The sequence below is a fragment of the Eubalaena glacialis genome, chromosome 12, assembly GCF_028564815.1.
Source record: "Eubalaena glacialis isolate mEubGla1 chromosome 12, mEubGla1.1.hap2.+ XY, whole genome shotgun sequence".
In the NCBI taxonomy this organism is placed as follows: domain Eukaryota; kingdom Metazoa; phylum Chordata; class Mammalia; order Artiodactyla; family Balaenidae; genus Eubalaena; species Eubalaena glacialis.
This window is the reverse complement of record NC_083727.1, coordinates 88883361-88900119: the sequence shown is the minus strand read 5'-3', so window position 1 is coordinate 88900119 and position 16759 is coordinate 88883361. Positions and strand designations below refer to the sequence as shown.

Here is a 16759-nt window from a genome sequence, read left to right as displayed (position 1 = left end):
CTCACACTAGTTTCGTCTTTTTCATAAGAAATTCTTGGGCCTCTTATTGCCTCTACTTATAACAATAGCTATTATATTTACTTGCTATGATAAAATCATTAACTCTTTTGTATTAAAACACTGATTTTAGTTTTTCTGACATCCTTCAAAAGATACAATACTGTGTTTTCCACTAAGTAAGACCTCAATATGTTTATTTTGAATTTAACTGAATTGTTGTTGTTGTTCTTTTGGTAATCTCCTACATTTGGGAGTACTAGAAAGTAGTTGTTGTAATTTTTATTATCATTTTGTTTTAGAAAAATCTTATGTCATGTACTTAAGTTATACTTTACTCTGAGGAATGCTGACAATAATGTGATACATTTTCTTTATCAAAAAAAAAAAAATAGTGGTGATCCTGGAGAATCACTAATCTTATCTTCTATTTTAGATGTTTGAGGACTAGAGGCCAGAGTCTCTTTCACTATAGTAGGTTAGCTGCATTCAGAAGTTGCTATTCTGGGAAGCTTAGGATTTGTGTAAAGTTTATTTCAGCAGAAACCTGGAGGGAAAAGGGGTTTCTCTCTTGTGTAGCAGCTCTCTTCTTGCCGCAGAGAACAGAAGTACCAGAAAAAAAGATGAGCACATCCACATCATCACTATGGTGATGATGCCAAGCTAAGCAGAAAGTCAACTGATGGATGACAACTTGTCTGTCACTCAATCCCAGAGATGCCCTGCCAAGGAAAAATGAGATCTATATCAATCAGATTTCCAACGAATGATGTTAAAAGGATTGAATTGCCATCATATCACGTGGGCATTGAGGGGGTCCAAAGAGAATTCAGTCACCTTTTTTATGGAGAAATACCATGCATAGATGGATATCTATATGTAAAAGCTGAAACAGAACAAATAAAAGAATAAACAAGAATCATGGGCTGATAACCCATGCTACAGAATAAAAGGAGGACTTGAAATTAGGAGGCAAAGCAAACCCATGAAAAAAAGTTGTTTGATTTTAAGGGTATTGCATGTGCTAAGTGAAAAAGTTGCTGGTACAGAATTATATTAAGAAAAAAATAAAATTTTTAATCTCCTACCCAACCCAATACTCAATATATCCATATTTAATAATAACGTCTTAATCAAAGTACGCACTATTTTCCAGGTACTTTTCTAAATAATTTACAGGTAGTAGCTAAATTAGTCTCTACTTGAGAAAGATATTTTATTGTCTCAATTTTTAGGGACTGAGACTGAGAAATAACCTGTTCCAGTTTACAAAGCTACTATAATAAGGAACTTGAATCCAGAACATCTGATCCTCTGAGTATCTTTCATTCCATGTGCCTTACCGCCTTTGTAAGCTTCTAAATTTTTCTGAATATACAGAAATACATATATACAAACATTATGACACTATTGGAATCAAATTTATGTATTATATAGTTTATATGTTATATAGTACTATTTAAAATGAGTATCTGTCTACCTTATTACATAAAAAAACTATATCATTTAAATTACTTATTTAAGATACTATAACCAGTGCCTTCTTAATGTTATTTATGTTCTTTAGATTTTTTTGCTGTTGTAAACAATGAAACAGAGAAGAACTTTGAACACATATATTTGTGGTCTCGCATGCATGTATTTTTACAAGTAAAATGAAAGCATTTGGCATTCACTCCTGGTGAATGTATCACAGGTTTAAATTCCCTAGGATCAAACTCTGAGATGGAAATTGCCATGCTGGAGGTTTATTGTGGAGTGCTTTTGATATATGTGCAGTGTTCTTGTACATCATTTATATCACAATAAGGTTTTTGAAAAATACAATAGCTGAGGGAGAGTAAAAGAAGAATTGGGCAGAAGCAAGAAGATGAACTGCCATGGAAAGACCCAGAGGCTCCCAATCCCACTGGACACTCTAGAGCAGAGATGGTCCTGTACAGATGTCTCACTTTGAGGAACAGGGGCTTGGCATTTATGTCCCTGCATCGAGCAATCATTGGGTGTGAGAAAAGGGGAGTGACTTTGAGTGAAATGGCTCTTTCCAACTGAGGGAAATTCTCATAGCTGTCAGCCGCCCACACTCCCAGGAGCCAGGGAAATGAGGGCTGCAGTCCCAGGTTGGACAGCATCCTCTAGAACATGTAGTTAATGATATAGTTATTATGCACTTTAAAATGTGTCATGAGGATGAATCTTATGTTAAGTATTCTTACCACAAAACACACACACACTCAAAAGAACACAAGGAAATTTGGGGGGAAGATGGGTATGTTTACTACCTTGATAATGGTGATGGCATCACAGGTGTATGCATATGTAAAAACTCATCATTAAAGATGTGCAAATTTTTGTGTGTATCAATCATACCTCCCTATAAAGATAGATAGATAGATAATAGAAAGATAGATAGATAGATAGATAGATAGATAGATAGATAGATAGATAGATAGATAAATGGAAACCATATCTTACACCCTCAGATATATATGTTTGTTTCTTATAAGTTCTGTAAGATACTACTTCAGGAATCTGGTTAGCTTTTATTCCTGGGATAAATTATAAGAGAGAGATTAGTAGGATGAATTATAACACCTACTCTTGCATCTGGTCCATAGGCCATAATTAATATAATTCATCCCCTCCTCCCCCATACACTTTGTATTCTCTTTACCATCAACTGGAATCTCTCTGGTCTTGCTCTAAACCTAGAGTCTATGTTATAATTCACCTACCAGAGTTTTCCATAAACTTTGTAAGATATCTTTTGCCATCACTAGTACCACTAACACCTCTTATACTACAGAGCCTGTTGAATCTCATTGTGCAACAGGCAAGTCTACTTGCACTTCAGCCTGAACATGTTGCCAAGTCGTCATTCAAAGAGACTCATTCAAAGCCCCTAGCATCTATATCCCTAGGTGAATGGGTCAGAGCAGTATTTTTGCCATTAAATCCAGAGGCCTACCAAGTGTCGTACTTCCTTTTTAGTGGTGCACTGTATAAGATGCAACAGTTTATCTTCACTGCACAAGGTAAAGATGTAATAATCTGTCTTTAATTTGGATGGTATGCGTGGGCATGCTCCAGATCACTGGATCTTTAGCAACCTCCATTATGTAACCGGACCCCAGTCTTCATAGGCTTTATCTCTCACCACCCAGAGCACATCCATCTTCAACAGGCCTTCATCATATTTGCCATTTGTCATTCATCCAGTTCCACTAATATAATAATAATAAATAACGTCATCAGATCAAAACAACAGTCTGCAGAAAGCCCAGACAGTCTACCCTCCTTTATATTATATTATTACAGAGAGTGGAAAAGATAGCTTAGCCCCAAGGCAAGACCTTAAATGTATACTGTTTTCTGTTCCAAATGAATATATACTGTTTCTGACCATCCTACCCGATAGGGATAGAAATTCTCCACATTCCCGGCCACATAGTGTGTATCTGAGTCAGTGCTAATCTTCTGGATGAAATGTACCCCATTTGGTGAACAGCAGCAGTCAAGCTATTACTTGGTTGAGCTTGAGTAGTCTTCCGCCGTCTCCAAGGTGATGCTTGTTTTTTGTAGGGACCAATCTGGTGAGTAGAGTGGAGAAATGATGGTGGACCCTCCTTTTGTCCTCAGAGCTGGTGCTATCTTTGCTTTTTCCCAACAGTGCTATATTGCTTTTAATTTATGATACTGCCTGGAGAGTGGAAGTTTAAATGAGGAGACAGGTTCCAAGACTTCCAATTTGCATTCTCTTTAGTTCTAATCCCCAAGCAAAGAAATGATGTGAGGGTTCTACCAACTAAAATGTGAGCCCAATTCAAGTATATATTCAGGGACTGGGGAAATGACAGCTGGAACCAGGGGACCCGCTGTGAGCTACACCTGGACCAGGTGCCTTTATTACCTTGCCTCCATGTGCCCCCATTCTAACGTCAGGGCAATGAAGCTTCAGAAACCTAGAGGTCAATAACAAATTGAAATCAAGTCCAACATTCTCGAAATGTTTGGCACTCTTTCTCATGAATGTAGTTACAAAAGTCAACAGCCATAGGTCTTGTTGGTGGAATCATTACTATATCTTGCTATCATGTTGTAGGGTATTTTTTTCCTGGGCACTTAACCTCTCCTTCAATCAGTGAATTTGGGGTCTGAAAACTGGGCAAGGGATCATCATTTTTAGCTGGAGGGCTGCCCTCAGCCTCCTAATTATCCATTCTTGATTCATCCAATCTACTTTGCCCCGAGAGAAAATGTGTTCTATTGTCTCCATAGTTCTCTGAGGATCTGGGCCCCTGACTGCCTCTCTAACCTTGGTGATAATTATAATTGTGCCCTACTTTCTCTGATGGTCATGAACCACCACCTGGTCTTTTTAAATTTCCTATCATCCCTATTATTTATGGGATGCCAATTTTGGTAACATTATCTCCTATAATCAGACCTGGACTACAGGGAACAGCCAACACTAAGCTTCTCAGTGAAGCTGGAGCACTTCTGAAAACCATATATCTTATCACTTTAATAAGAAGGATGGTGTCTGGGTCCTCTGCAGAACATGGTCATTGTGTGACCTTATATAGCATCCATCGTTTAGCATTCTCATTTCTCTTAGCCTCTGATTTCTTTCTCCAGTGTTTACCATGAGCTTTCTTGTATATCTTCTCCAGTTAATATGGACCATCAATTTCTACAAGTTTCCAAGATTGACTACAAAGTTCCAAGAAGGAAATAGGATCATAGGTATAAATATTTTCCATGTAACCCCTGTGAGACAGGTGGCCCTTGAGTGACATTTCTTGGAAGAGATTTCTCTGCCTCACCTTCCTTCTTCCTTTTTCTCTCTTCCTCATCTCTGTTTCTCTTATTTCTTTTTATAATCTCATACTTCCATTAAAAATAGATAAATATGGGTGCTTTCTAGATTTTTTAAAAAGGAAATGTTCTAAATCTTACATTTTAATAAAATATTAATAGGTCCATAATAATTTCTATATGTCTAAATACTTGTTAACTTCCTTCTTAAGTAAGTTTATTTTCATATATTTTTATCGTTGGCTAAGCAAAAATGTGCTGCTATTCATAATTAATTGAATTGTATGCATACAGTGTAGAACTAAGTGTGCATTATTGGTACTTAGATAATGTATTGGTGATGCATATTACTCCTTTTGGAGATTATATATATGTATATATATACATATATATATATATGGTAACAAATATAGCATTTATTGTAATGCTAGTCCCAACAACAAACCAAAGATTTATTCATTTCCTACTTGCTTATAGTACATTTTCTAAATGTACAAAAGTGCTATGGCTTTTGCTTGCTCAGTCAATTTCCTTCTGAGACTTAAAGTCTGGTGTTTATTAAATGTGGAGTTAAAATGTTTCTCCCTATAAAACTTCTGACATACTGCATACTTAGGAATTATTTTGCAAAATATTCATAAATTGGTTTAAGTTCCATATCTCAGTACTTTAGTTCCTTTAAGTAACACTCTGCAGCCTGTTTTGTATTCTACATATCTGTCTCCTACTCAAATTGTACTTGAAAGAAAAAATACTCACATACATTAGAGTTTTTCTTTATTCTTACCCCGTATTTAAAAGACATATATGTATTTTTCAAGTGTTATTTGAATACAATTTGAACAAGTTGTGTGTGTATAGTTTATAAATATTATGAATGCATATACACATGCATACATATACTTAAGTACAATTTTAAGGAGTAAAAAAGGTGCAAATATAAATTTATCTGAATATGTAGGAAATTATATTTAAAAGCAGACTTACATTAACTTGTCCAAAGGATCTATTTTGGGAAAAAACAAGGGCCAGAAGTAATAATTAATTTCTGAGGAAAACTGACACACCATCAATTTTCTGTGTTTATACACACACACATACCATCAAAGCAAAATATGAAATGTAAAATACAAAAATTTAAAGATGTTAAATTTATAGATTTTAAATATAAACTGACTTTGTGGTTAAAGATGAGTCATATAAGTGATTGTGTTACTCATGTTCATAGCTTAGCCATATTCCTGGATCAACAGGTAAACTCACAGGATGATCTTGTAGTCAGCCTTTTGATACGTATTTCATTCAGATTATTGTTAAAGTCATTTTCAAGATTAATTTCTTATGCTCATTGTAGCTTAAAAAACCTACTACAATCTGATCTTCTGTCTCAGTGATAGGTGTTCCATCCTTATGGTTTCCATATTATAATCACAATGGCAAAAATGTTCAACTGCTCTTACTGTCTGGGAGGAAAATGGTTGGCTTTGGTTTCCTAGTCCCAGATTTAAGGTATAAACTTGGGTTTTCTTCCAAATACAGCATGAGTTTCATCAGAGTTACTTCAGGTTCTGAAGTGAGTATACAAGAGGCCTGACCCACTGCAGCTCCTGCCTCTGTTTGGCTGGCTCTGCAGCTTATTGCTCTGAGATAAGGATGCTGTGAATCTTGAACAAACCTTGTATTGCTTTTCAGGACTGCTCACCTGCCTAGAGAACATCTTGAATTCAACAGCTGTGAAAATCACTACTGATCAGTTGTCTTCTTACAAAGAACAGGAGATGAAATCATATAGAATATTGGAAACATAGATAATTGAAATTGAATTATACCAATGAAATAGCCAAATAGTCCATTTACATCAAAATGTACATTGCTTAAAAATATAGAAAATTCTTCCAGTATAGATAAATTACATATAGATTCTATTTACAATAAAGAATAGTATACTTCACAAATTATAAAGTACATATCTTTAAAATATGCACACACACACACATATATGTGTGTGTATGTGTATATATATATATATATGTATATATACAGTGAGGCTTGATAGACTGGATAGAAAAGATCTTTTCCTATTAATATTAAAATATAAATTCTTTCACTTAGAATATATACTCAATAATATGCTCTTCACTCTCAAAAAATAAAAATAAAATAAAAAAGAAAGATTTGTTTTCTATCTATCAAGAGCTTGTTAGGTAATCAAACTAGTAGGATTCTTTCCTGCTTATTCTTTCACATTCAGAGATTCCATAAAATATTGAATAATCTATCATGTAATACAGAGTGGCTAATTTTATATTTTTAATAAATTAACTTTGTGTTTTAGTAAAAAAAGCCAGTGTTAAATTTGATTGATGCTAAATTATTCCCAGTAATACTTGTTAGAATGGCCCTTGAATTTTTATCCCAAGCCTTGATTTTTCCACAGAGTCCCATTATTGGAATTTCTTACTGCACATAAGACAGCATCTTAAATTATGCACTTAATTTAAGTTACTGTGTATTAAGCATCAGTACCCTGTCCTCTGCCTCCCCATCACTCCATTCCCAATCTCACCTGATGGCACTATTTTCTCTGCAACACTGAAGTTAAAATCCACAGAATCCTCCCCATTACCCACTCAGCCTCATCAGCTTATAATCAAGTGTTCTCAAGCCTTCATCAGAAATCTACTTCAAATCTGGTATACCTTATTAATGCCATTGGTTAGGATCTTGTCATCTTTAATCAGCAATAAAACAATAGCTTCCTAAAAGATTTTCATGCTACCAACCTCTCCCTAATTTAGTCCATCTTCTACTCTGTAACGATCTGATTGTGTTACTATGGTACTTAAAAACAACAATAAAACTTAAATACCTTCTAGGGTAGGATGCAAAAAAAGTTTCGGCATTGCTGTTGCTGTTTTTTTCAACCTTGCCCCGCTGTAACTTTTTAGGCCAGCTCCCTTTATTCATTCCACCCATAACAATCTTCTCCTTTTACCAGCTCGGGTCCTTGCACTCTTTATCAATAGAAATTGATAAGAGGCCAGGCAAGGCTTTACTGGGACTCTGCTGCGGCAAAAACTAGTAACAGGTGTCCTTCTCACTCCCTGAGGGGGGACGAGCTAGTCACTTAAATGGGGTAAGGGTTGGGGGCGGATCTGTGGGTCGGGCCGAGGGGCGGCTTAGGTGGTGTGCCCACTACTCAGTGCAAGGGCCATGCACAGTACCTGCTTTTGCTCCAGACACCTCGGGAGTGGCAGTTGGTTTTTGCTCTTTTTGTATCTTCTTCTTCATAATTGCTCCCATTGCACATGAGTGCAGTTATTTTTAGTTGCTTCCAGTTTTTTTTGTATTTTGTTGCCTGAGGAGACTTTTGTCCAGGTGCAAGCACTGCAGCAAAGGGTCCCAGGTCCCAGACTGTCTCACTCGTATGTTTTTTACATCTTAACATTTTCATGTTGTACTTCAAAGTAGACTTTATCCTGTTTTCTGACTTTAATGTTTACTAATAAAATAGTTTATTTGAAATAAATGTTACCAATCTGAATGAGTTAAATGCTTTTCCATTTTTTTTCCAAGATAATTGCAGTGGTTAAGACAACAGTAGTGACCATCTTAAGATTCATTATTAATATAGTTTTGTTGATGGTACCGCTGAGGCTATAATTAAATGAATGAACAAACAGGCGAATGGATATAGCAAAAGAATAAAGATTGAATGACTTAGTTGAGTAGCCCATATTTTTTATGTCTTCCTTTTTCTAGTAATAGTACTATTTTATTATTCACAGTCTCATCATTTCTTTTTCACCTGCTAGTTTTGGTTGGAATTTTATTTTGCATATAAGTAACAGCTATAATAAAAAATAAGTGAACTAGTTTTTATGCGAAAAGATCCTTTTAAATTACATATATCTTTAGATTTGTATTTATAAGATTGTAGCCTAAAAAGCTGGTATACCTGTGTAAAACATAGATAAATATTGCTGAACAATATTTAGTCACTGGGTATCAATATTTATGGTAAGGTAAGCATGCAGAATGGTTAGTATTCAGAAGCTGGAATCTACTAAAACTTTTAAAGCTAATTTATTTCTTTCATGAATACTCTTTTTTTCCTATTTCATAACAATGACACTACTTTATTTTCTATTATTAGCTTTGGTACTTTAAATCAACATTTAAGAATTGAAATGCTGTTCTTACTTAGAAGGAGTCCAATATGCTTATGCCAGTGGATTTTTGGTTCTCTCTCTAGGAAAGACAGCAAATTATAATATATTAGTCTACCATTAAGTACACACTAAATTAGTTTTCAAATATTTGCTACTGGAAATTGTATATTTGAAAAGTCATAGAGTATGTGTTTTTGTTTAGTTGGTTTTTTAATCCATAAAGACTCTGCCTCTAGCTGTGAGTTTGAAATATCCTGCCAGATCATACTGAATCTTTAAATTATTTCATGGTATACCTAGAAACCAGATTGAAGCTCTCACATAAAATATATTTTCCCATCCATCAAGGACTAGCTTCTCTGACATGTACAAAAGCAGATTCAAATATATAAATGTATAGTATGATTTGTAGTTACTAGTAGTGACTTTGTTCCTTGGAACCTTATTTTCTACAATATATCCATTCACCTACATAGGCCTTGGCCTCATCAATTCTGTTGACGCACCAAGGCCTCGATCCTCATAAGGACACCACATGAAATCTTGGCCACCTGTAATTTGAGAAGATAAAACAAACCTTCAGGGCATATGCTAAATATTTAAGCATTGCAGGTTATACACAGGGAACTCTTTTAAAATAATTAAGTTGCAATTATGTACTCATGAAAGAATACAAGAAAAAGAAAAACAAATATCTGTGCAATACCCCCTTGAAAGTAATTTCAAGTAAAATAAATGCACTGAAGCTACTTTATTGGGATTTGGTTATGCCTAACTTTAATGTTATTTCACAAAATGTTGAATGATCTTATAATGGATTTGAAACCTGACCAAAAAAAAAAAAAGAGGGAAACTGGGAGGAAGAGGTCTGGCTTTCAGAGCTCAAGTTTGCTAACCATATTACCATATGACTTTGGATAAATCACTTGTATCCTTTGTACTTCAAGCTATCTCATTTGTATAGTGAGAGTAAGAATAGTTCTACTAATTTCAAAGTTTTATTGGAAGTATCACATTGTGTAATATATTTGACAGTTGTGACAAATAGGACATAATTTGACAAATGAAAATTAGCACTAGAAATTGAAGCAATATTCATTTTTAAGATGCCTATTTTATTTAGGCATAAATAGGGTAAAAAATGCTTTTTAAAATTCTGTGACAGCACCTCATAACCACTTTGGGTAACTGGGCAATATTGATGTCAGGATCTATATACACTTTTTATTCATTATTTCATTTAATCTTTACAACAATTCACTGAGATTATCAAATTCATTAAGCTCGTCTATATGATTCTAACTAAAGACCTTATATTAATTAATATTTATAATATTTTCAACATATATTATATACGTGAGAGTATGGAGATTCAGACAATTCTTACACATCAAGGAATCAGAGCTTAATAGTGGAGGAAAGCCATGCAAATGTTCATAATACAAGGTAGTATATGTGATGAATTCTTAAAGGGTGTGGCAAACACATTTTAGAGCAAGTGAAGGCGTGTGCAGGATTAGCAAGTAAGTGATAGCATTGCCTTTTCTGGAAAATTTTCAGTTTTATTAAGCGACATAGGAGATAATCAAAGATGAACAGAAGAGCACCTTAGACACTTTTGTAAGTGAAAGAGTACCCTGTAAATAATTATATTAAACAATAGGCGTAAGCCAGGACTGTCTAGGGAAACTAGGATGGATAGTCACCAAAATAATGTCATTATTTTTTTAGAAAGAAAAATGAAAGTATCAATTCTTTTTACTCATTCTTAAGAGAAATAACATATTCAAAATATATATTTATATTTCAAAGGTATGAATTGTTTCAGTTGTAAAGTTTGCCTTATGCAAGCATACCTTACAAAGAAATATTCAATTTGCATGGTACCAATCTCTTTCTGCACATTACCAAATTAAAAAAAAAAAAGCTGTAGAATCCACTGTTTATTTTTTTTTAGACTGGATTTAATCTTATTGAATTAGTAGACATATTATTAATCAATTATGCCTCCAATCATCTTACCCCTTATTAATTTTAGTATTCATTTCAATGACAACTATATCTATCTAGAATTCAACTTCATGAACAGGTGCAAGCCAGTCATTCAGCTCTCTCCTCTCACTATACTGGTATCTTCTGTATTTATTAATATGGAATGGTCTAAACATGAGGTTCTTTCTTTCCCTTACTTTTTCTTAATTTCTTTCTTTCTTTCTTTCTTTCATTCTTTCATTCTTTCTTTCTTTTTCTCTTTCCTCCCTCCCTCCTTTCTTTCCTACCTTGCTTCCTTGCTTCCTTTCTCCCCCTCTCTCTCCCTTCCTCTCCTCTTTCTTTTAAGCAAGATATTGCTTATCATGAACAAATTAGATCCTTTAGCAATGTAATACTTTTTTAAAGTTATCTTAACTATCTAAACTATCAGCAATGGAAATTTTTTCTCTAAAAACAGTTCTTCTAGTACCTGCTGTGCCTTGTCCCATGATGTGCTACTTGCCAATGGTACATTTACTCACAATTTGGGGCTCTACCTGCCCACAGACTGACACCTGCTCTCTCGCTGAACCTGTCCTCAGTGTAAAATTGATGCCCATTCAGCCAGTAGATCGACAATACTCGCATTGACTCTGTGTCTGCAGGTTTCCTTATTATCTGTTCATTTACCTAATTTGAATAATACTTCACGTGGAAACCCTTTTTCCTACACTGTTAGAATCCTCCTGCTCTTAGGAGCAGAACGAGCCTAGCTTGATGGAAAATGTTTGGCTAAAGTGCTCTTTGAAATCAAAATTTCCAAGAGAAATTTGAGAGAGACTGAGCTACAGTCAGTGATATGCAGACAAACATCCAAATGCTTTACTTTTTTGTTTGCTTTCTCTTCAATTTTCCTACATTATTCAAATATTAATAGAACAGATGTTTTTTAAAGCTTACAAAAACTGAAACAAAAACAGCTGCTTAACATAAAGTATCACCTTGTGATAAATACTCTGGTGATTTGAAGAATCACACGTTGTTAAAGACATTGAATTAAATATCATCTTAGGCTTATAAACAGTGATCCCATCTGTGAAAATTATTTTACATAAAAGAAATAATTGAGGAAATGTTCTCAATTGTTATTTCAGCTCAGCAGTTGCTAAAATTGCAATTGGCAGCCCTGTTGTTCTCAGATACGTCTCAGTAGCCTATGTTAGAAATTTACCAAATGCTTCTTAAATCTCTATCAGCCAATAAGGTCAGTTTGGCAGTAACATACATTAAGTTGTCTCAGGAAATTAGGCAAACAATATTTTAAAATATGTGTAATTTGTTAATCTTGTTATAAATGAGAAAATGCCACACATTCATTCAATGTAGTCATTACATTGAAAATGTGAAGAACGAGTTTGAAATAGTATGGTTCATATTTCTTAAACATTCATTTCAGCTGTGAATGTACATCTGGATGGACTGGACAGAACTGTAGTGAAGAAATAAATGAATGTGACTCTGACCCATGCATGAATGGAGGTCTTTGTCATGAATCTTCCATCCCTGGGCAATTTGTGTGCCTGTGCCCACCCTTTTATACTGGAAAATTTTGCCATCAACACTATAACCCCTGCGATCCACTCAGTGACCCTTGCCAAAACAATTCGACATGCTTGACTTTCGTAGATGGAAATCATTATTGCATTTGCAGAGAAGGTAAGGGTTTATATTTGTTTTAATGTTTGATCTCATTGTTTTGTTTTGTCCATATAGGCTGATGGCTTCTTAAGAATGGGTGAGAGAAAAATCTATATATGGGGGAATATCTGACTCCAAACTCAGATATATAAACATACTGGGGAAATAATCTAAAAAGTTAACCTGAATAGCATGGGGGGAAAGGAGAGACTTTGTAGCTTTGGTTCTTTTTAAAACTAAGTTCTTTCATAAATCCTCTCTTATTCTTTGTTAATAGTCTTTCTTTCCTGAATAATTTTCTCCGTGTAGTGTTCCTAACAACAGCAGTAGTTAGAAATGGGCATAGGTTCAATCTACAGTAATCAAATGCTTTGCTATATCTTTTCCCCTGGAGCATCACTTCTTTCTGCTTAGATTGCTAAACTAGTATCATGTGACTCTGGTGGCTACTTTGTACAATAAGAGAGAGCCCATGTAAGAGACAGAGAATGGGCAGGTCAAAGGACATCATTGGAGCCCCTGAACGCAATCACACTTGAAACCAGGCTGCTTCTGGCTTCCTGGGTCATATCAGACAATAACTTAATTTATTATCATTAAAGATGCTTGATTGGGATCTCTTCAGTTGTAACTGAAAGAGGTCTGGTTAATTTGCAGGAGCTCTGAGTAAATGTTTGCTGCTCCTGTAGTGCGGACTATGCAAAAGCTATTACCATCTTCAGCGGGAATGCTTCTGCCATAAAATTAGCCCATGGTAGATTTTTGGCATAACTGGAATGTGTCATAAACATAATATAAAAAACAGCTATTTATTTTCTAATAATTACTTATGTGTTCATATCTCTTTCCTTGTTACTGGCTTTACTAGAATAGGAGTCCTTTAAAGATAAGGACAATGCTCATTTATTCCTCTGTCCAAAAAAGGCCAATTTAGACTGTATTCTTTCATTCGTTGTCTTAGTCAAAGTAATTTCCCCTTTGTTTTCACAAATCCTCTAAGATTTCCTGAGGATATAAGGTAATCTGCTATAATGATATGTAGAGGCAAGTCCGTGAACCTGTGTAAATGGCAGAAACTTCTGGGCCTTCTGAGGGATTAGAAATAGAATCTGGAAATCCATTAGTAATTATTTTTGTAAAAATGACATGGGCTCTATAGAGCATATAACACAGTTGTATAAAACATATGAGTAAGTGTTTCCAGGAATGAGGCAGGAACATAGAGCTAAAACAAAACATGAGGGGAGTGCCGATGTCATGAAAACCACAGTAATTATGAAGTAGATAATAGAATACTTTTCTTTTTAACAAAGATTGAAAGTGAAATTTTTGAAAAAATAGTCAATAGCAAGGGAAGAGCTAATTTACTCCGCATAATTATTCCATGGTGCTTTACCTCTGCTACTAATATATTTTAAGAATATAAGTAATAGATAAATGTTTCTTGAGGAGCAGTGGTATATTCCCTCAATTTGAGTAAAACCTCCTCCATTTTCACCAGAGGTAATTTTCTACAAGATAAGCATGTTTTTTCAAATAATATTTTAATAATTCATTTTCAATTCATAAATGCATTTAATAAATGTATATAATCTTGTAAGATTAATTTCCTGTTGCGGGATTAGGAAAAAGTAAGTTTGGAGATATCATAAAAGCTTCTTGTCTCCTAGCAAACTAGTAATAAGATTGCTGAGCTCCAGAGCACTCACAAAAATACCTTGGGGACAATTTACACTCCGCCATAGTATGTGAGCAAAATCTTATTTTTTTTTCTTGGAACGTCATCATTCTACAAAAGGCTTCAGAGATTATGACTCTTCAAAGCATTGCTTTGGGTAGAGTGGCAGGTGGGCACAGTGAATCTTGTGTTTATTCATTCTTAATTATTATTCAGCACAAAGTATTGCTGGAGTGCACATCATTTCTAAACTATTTTGTTTATATATATAAATGTATTTATATATAAACATATAAGTTTTACATATAAACATATATATTTATATATATGTTTATATATAAACATATTTGTAACATAACTAATGTAAAAACGTTTTATAAATAAATATATATTATATTGATGTATAAATATATATTTATATATTATAAATATATAACTATATCATATTATTATACATAATATATAATAGTATATAATATAATAATATAATTATAATAATATTACGTATATTATGAATTATAATTTATATATAATTTGGTATAACATATTATCTTATGTATAGAATATATTAATGTTTAATATATATTGTATATAACATATAATAAAATAATACAATGTTATATATGTTAATATATAATATATTAATATATATTATAATACAATATATTATATTATATTATATATATTATACTACATCATATATATAAAATATATATAATATATATTTTGTATAATATATAATCTATGTTATATTATATAATATATAATATACTATATATTATATAATATATAATAGATGTCATATAATGTAGTATATTATATATTATAATTTATAATATTTATAATAATATATTATAAATAATATATTATATTTATATAATTATAAATATAATTATACTATAATAATATAATATATTATATATATTATATGTCATATTATATAAAATAATATACAATGATATTAAAAAACAATATATGTTATATTATATAGCATATATTATATAATGATATATGTTATATTATAATAATATAGTTAATATATTATATATAATAATATAATATATATTATAAGTATAAAATATACTAAAAATATCATAATTTATATTATATTATTTATAATAATATTATAAATTTTGTATTATACAGTAATATAATAATATATTTAATATAATAAATATGTTATCAATATAATGCATATGATATATATTTTATATAATATATTATATATAACATAATATATTACTAATTATCATATAAAACAGAAGATGTTACAGAAAAATCAGAACGAACATTTTGGCCAACCCAATATTATTATATTATAAGATGTAATATAGTATATAATATGTATTATAATATATAATATATAGTAATATAATATATAGTATATCATCCATTATTATTAAATTGTATAATATATTATATTATTATATATTATAATATGTTATTATAATATATAATAATATGATATATATTATTTTAATATAATAATATAATATATTATATTATATACATAATATTATTATGTCATATATATTATATATTATATAATGTGTATTATATAATACATAATATATAATATATTATATGTTATATAATATATAATATGTAATATTGTATATATGTTTAATATATTATTTATATATAAATATATAAGTAATATATAAATGTTTTATATATAAACATATTTATATATATATGTTTTTTTATATAAACATATTTATAACATAACTATTTTAAAAATGTTTACTTACTATTGCATTTACTGGTATTCTTCAACCTCTGTAGCAGATCAAAGCTGAAGTCTGCAACATTAAAAACTACCTTAGAATATTAAAAAGAGGTTGACTGTGGGATACCTTAAGCACTATGCTGTGATTTAATTTTATAGCTGTTATTTAAAATAAGTTCTATTTCAGAGCCGTCATATCATTTGTTAAAGAAAATATTCCGATCAAATTCCATTTTTAAAAGTACTGAAATTGTAAACCACAAAGAATCCCAAGAGTTAACATCATAGACAGATAGGATTTGGAAGGTGCACTAGAACTCTTTTTAAGTTGTTGGTGTTTGTCAAGTGACTAGAATATGGCAGGTTCATGAGAAAAGAGTGTTAAGGCTTAACGTCTGAGAGTTGATCATCCACATTTCTGAAATTTTGTTCACAACTTTTAATCAGTTTATAAATTTTATCACAATTTAAATATAAGTATAAATAAAATCCCAGAGCTATGGTGATAATGTAACTACATACTAGACAACTAAATTATAAATGACGTTAAAATTTACCTTGAAGTTAGTAATTCCCTGGCGGTTCAGTGGTTAGGACTCTGCGCTTTCACTGCTTGAGGGCCCAGGTTCTATCCCTGTTCAGGGAACTAAGCCGCATGGCCAAAAAAAAAAAAAAGTTAATACTTTGATTTATGCC

General features: G+C 32.2%; 1 protein-coding gene across 1 annotated transcript in view; it reads left to right on the top strand.

Moving 5' to 3' along the window:
* Positions 1-16759, top strand: part of EYS (eyes shut homolog) — a 1734738-nt gene that overhangs the window by 552278 nt on the left and 1165701 nt on the right. Inside the window, exon 14 of the mRNA XM_061207220.1 lies at positions 12415-12674. Within this exon, the coding sequence (XP_061063203.1) occupies positions 12415-12674 (260 nt within the window). The remainder of the gene's footprint in view (positions 1-12414; positions 12675-16759) is intronic.